General features: G+C 51.7%; 1 protein-coding gene across 1 annotated transcript in view; it reads left to right on the top strand.

Moving 5' to 3' along the window:
* The window catches only part of GPR139 (G protein-coupled receptor 139), a 30236-nt gene extending 27474 nt beyond the window's left edge, over positions 1-2762 (top strand). The window contains exon 2 of the mRNA XM_015416128.1: positions 1828-2762. Within this exon, the coding sequence (XP_015271614.1) occupies positions 1828-2762 (935 nt within the window). The remainder of the gene's footprint in view (positions 1-1827) is intronic.
* Positions 2763-3177: the final 415 nt, after the last annotated feature.

Genomic DNA, 3177 nt, shown 5'->3' with positions numbered 1-3177 from the left:
GGGGAGGGAGCACACCACCTGGCCCTCCCAGCAGCTTGAGAAGGGGGGAGATGGGCCGGGGACGTGCAGCACGCTGGGGAAGGAGAGGCCGCACACACCCCGGCCCTCACAGTAGCTGCAGAAGCCAGGGTGGGCAAAGACAGGCTGGTGATGGGCGGCACAATGGGAGCACTTGGCCGGCCCACGGGAGAAGCAGCAACAGAGGAGGGCAAGAACCGGGCAGCGGTGGGGAGGGCCCTGGACGGTGCCCTTCTGAAGGCAAGCCGGCTGTCAGAGGGAAGGGGAGGCGGTGTAAAGCGCCTTTCCTTCCCTTCGCTTGCTCGGCTTCCCCGTGGTCACGTGGAGGCTGAGCAAGCCGGCTCTTAGAGAGAAGGGGAGGCGGTGAAGCCCAGGCTGGCTCGGCCCGGGGCCGGAGGGATTGACTAGGCTGCATTGAGACCAGCTGGCCTGTCCTCCTGGCTCGCCCGAGCGTCCACCCCGCCCAATGCCTCCCTGGAGACTGAGGGCCAGACCCTGGGCAGCAGGTCTGTGGGCAGGATTGATGCAAGGCTGCAAGGCAAGGCAGCCAATGGAAAGGGGCTGGGGTGAATGGCAGATGAGCGGGCCCACTGGTTTTGGCGCGCATCGAATCTTACCACCTGAAGTCCCGATTATTATAAGGGGAGAGATTGGCCTTGAAAAGGCAATCAGCACGATCAGACGTTTAACATTAAACAGGGTGCATTAGTTCTGCAAGAGAAGTAATTACTGCACGCATGCAAAAAATGTCAATACTTGGCAAGGGAGGCTGCCAGGAAACCTCGGTCGCTTTGTTCATGAACGAATAGAACCGACTGCGGCAGCAAAGTTTGGGAAAGGTAGGCCTGGGTGAGGAGAGCCAGCACAGTTTTGCAGAAACTCTGGAATAAAAGCAGGGTCTGATTTGAGAATGGGAGCTGGGCTGTGACTCAGGGGCAGAGTATCTGCTTTGCCTTCGGGAGACCTAAGTTTCAGTCCCTGCCACCTCCAGTTTGACTGCATCACACCCCGAAGAGCTGGTGCCAGCCACAGTAGATTACACTGACCTTGACAGACATATGTTTTAGCTCCGTAGAGGGCAGTTTCTTGTCCTCAGTGACTGTATTGTTGTTGAGATTCCATAGCTTCATGCGAGAGCAACTGCTTTGTAAAGGTAAAGGTTCCCTTGCTCGAAAGCCAGTCGAATCCGACTCTAGGGTTGCGGTGCTCATCTCCGTTTCCAAGCCGAAGAGCCAGCGCTGTCCGAAGACGTTTCCGTGGTCATGTGGCCGGCATGACTAAACACCAAGGCGAACGGAACGCTGTTACCTTCCCACCGAAGTGGTACCTATTTATCTACTTGTAATTTCTTGCTTTTGAACTGCTAGGTTGGCAGGAGCTGGAACTAGAGACAGGAGCTCACCCCGTCTTGGGGCACCCAGGTCTCGAACTGCTGAACTACTGACCTTCCGCAGCCTGCAGTTCAGCGTCTTAACCACTTGAGCCAGACCCCAAATTCAATCCCTAGCATCCCCAGTAGTAGGATCTCCACTAAGAGATGGTGTGGAAGACCCCTCTGGAGGAAACACTGCCAAACAATAAGGGGTTGGATAGCAAAGGGTTAAGCAGATCCAGAGCAGTTTCAGTGGTGGCGGTTGTCCCTAGACGAGAGTCCATCGCTGTCTGTGACAGAGCTGTGAGATTATACTGTAAAGGCTAAAATGCAATTGGGATATATATTTTAAACTGTTTGACTATTCAGATCATGACCATTGGGAAGCTCACGGACCTCCTCTCTCTCTCTCTCTCTCTCTCTTTCTTTCTCTCTAGCAAACATCTTGACAGTCATCATTCTGTCACAGTTGGTGGCTCGCCGGCAGAAGTCCTCCTACAATTACCTTTTAGCTCTAGCAGCCGCAGACTTGCTGGTGCTTTTCTTCATTGTCTTTGTGGACTTTTTGTTGGAAGACTTCATCCTGAAAGAGCAAATGCCAGAGGTCCTGGACAGAATTGTCGACGTCTTGGAGTTTTCCTCCATTCACACCTCTATTTGGATTACCGTGCCTCTCACCATCGACCGGTACATTGCGGTCTGCCATCCTCTGAAGTACCACATGGTTTCTTACCCAGCCCGCACCCGGAAAGTCATCGTAAGTGTTTACATCATTTGCTTTCTGACAAGCATCCCTTATTACTGGTGGCCCAAAGTGTGGCTAGAAGACTACAAAAGCACACTGGTCCACCACATCTTCATCTGGGTCCACTGTTTCACCATCTATTTGGTGCCCTGCTCCATTTTCTTCATCCTGAATTCCATCATCGTGTACAAGCTACGGCAGAAGTGTCACTTCCGCCTGCGAGGCTACTCCACTGGGAAGACGACGGCCATTTTGTTCACCATCACCTCCATCTTTGCCATCCTTTGGGCGCCGAGGATTATCATGATCTTGTATCACCTTTACGTCTCGCCGAAAGACAACCGGTGGTCGGTCCACATTGTCTCCGATGTGGCCAACATGCTGGCGCTGCTGAACACGGCCATCAATTTCTTCCTGTACTGCTTCATTAGCAAGAGATTCCGCACCATGGCCGCCGCAACCCTCAAGGCCTTCTTCAAGTGTCAGAAGCAGCCTGTTCAGTTCTATACGAACCATAACTTTTCCATAACCAGCAGTCCCTGGATATCCCCCGCCAACTCACATTGTATCAAAATGCTTGTTTACCAGTATGATAAAAATGGGAAGCCTATAAAAATATCACCATAATTGCCTCTTGAAAGGTTAAATCTCTTGGATGCCAAGTTCTTTTCAGGCTGTTCCATTGACGGGACGTGAGTGCCCAAATGGTCCTTGCAAACCGTGGCTGTTGGAATTCACTTGTCTGAGAACCGGGAAAGTATTTAGGCTGGAACTGTTGAGAGGAGCCATTGATTTGGAGGAGAAGGAATGAGAAGGCAGAGCTGTTTCATCCTTTGTAGGACATCCCAAGTACGCTTAGGAGAAGAGGCCTTCCATATTGTCCATTCGATGCTGTGCAAAATTCTGGGTGAAAAGCTACCACAGAGTGTCCCCTGCAACTCTTACAAAACTGATGCGACACACCCAGACTGAACATTTTATATATTTCTTGGCAAAATGTACATTATATGCCTTTGCTTGGAGAGGGATACTTTGATCCTGG

The sequence above is a fragment of the Gekko japonicus genome, unplaced genomic scaffold, assembly GCF_001447785.1.
Source record: "Gekko japonicus isolate JY-2015 unplaced genomic scaffold, Gekko_japonicus_V1.1 scaffold321, whole genome shotgun sequence".
Classification (NCBI taxonomy): domain Eukaryota; kingdom Metazoa; phylum Chordata; class Lepidosauria; order Squamata; family Gekkonidae; genus Gekko; species Gekko japonicus.
This window is presented reverse-complemented; position numbering and strand designations above follow the sequence as displayed.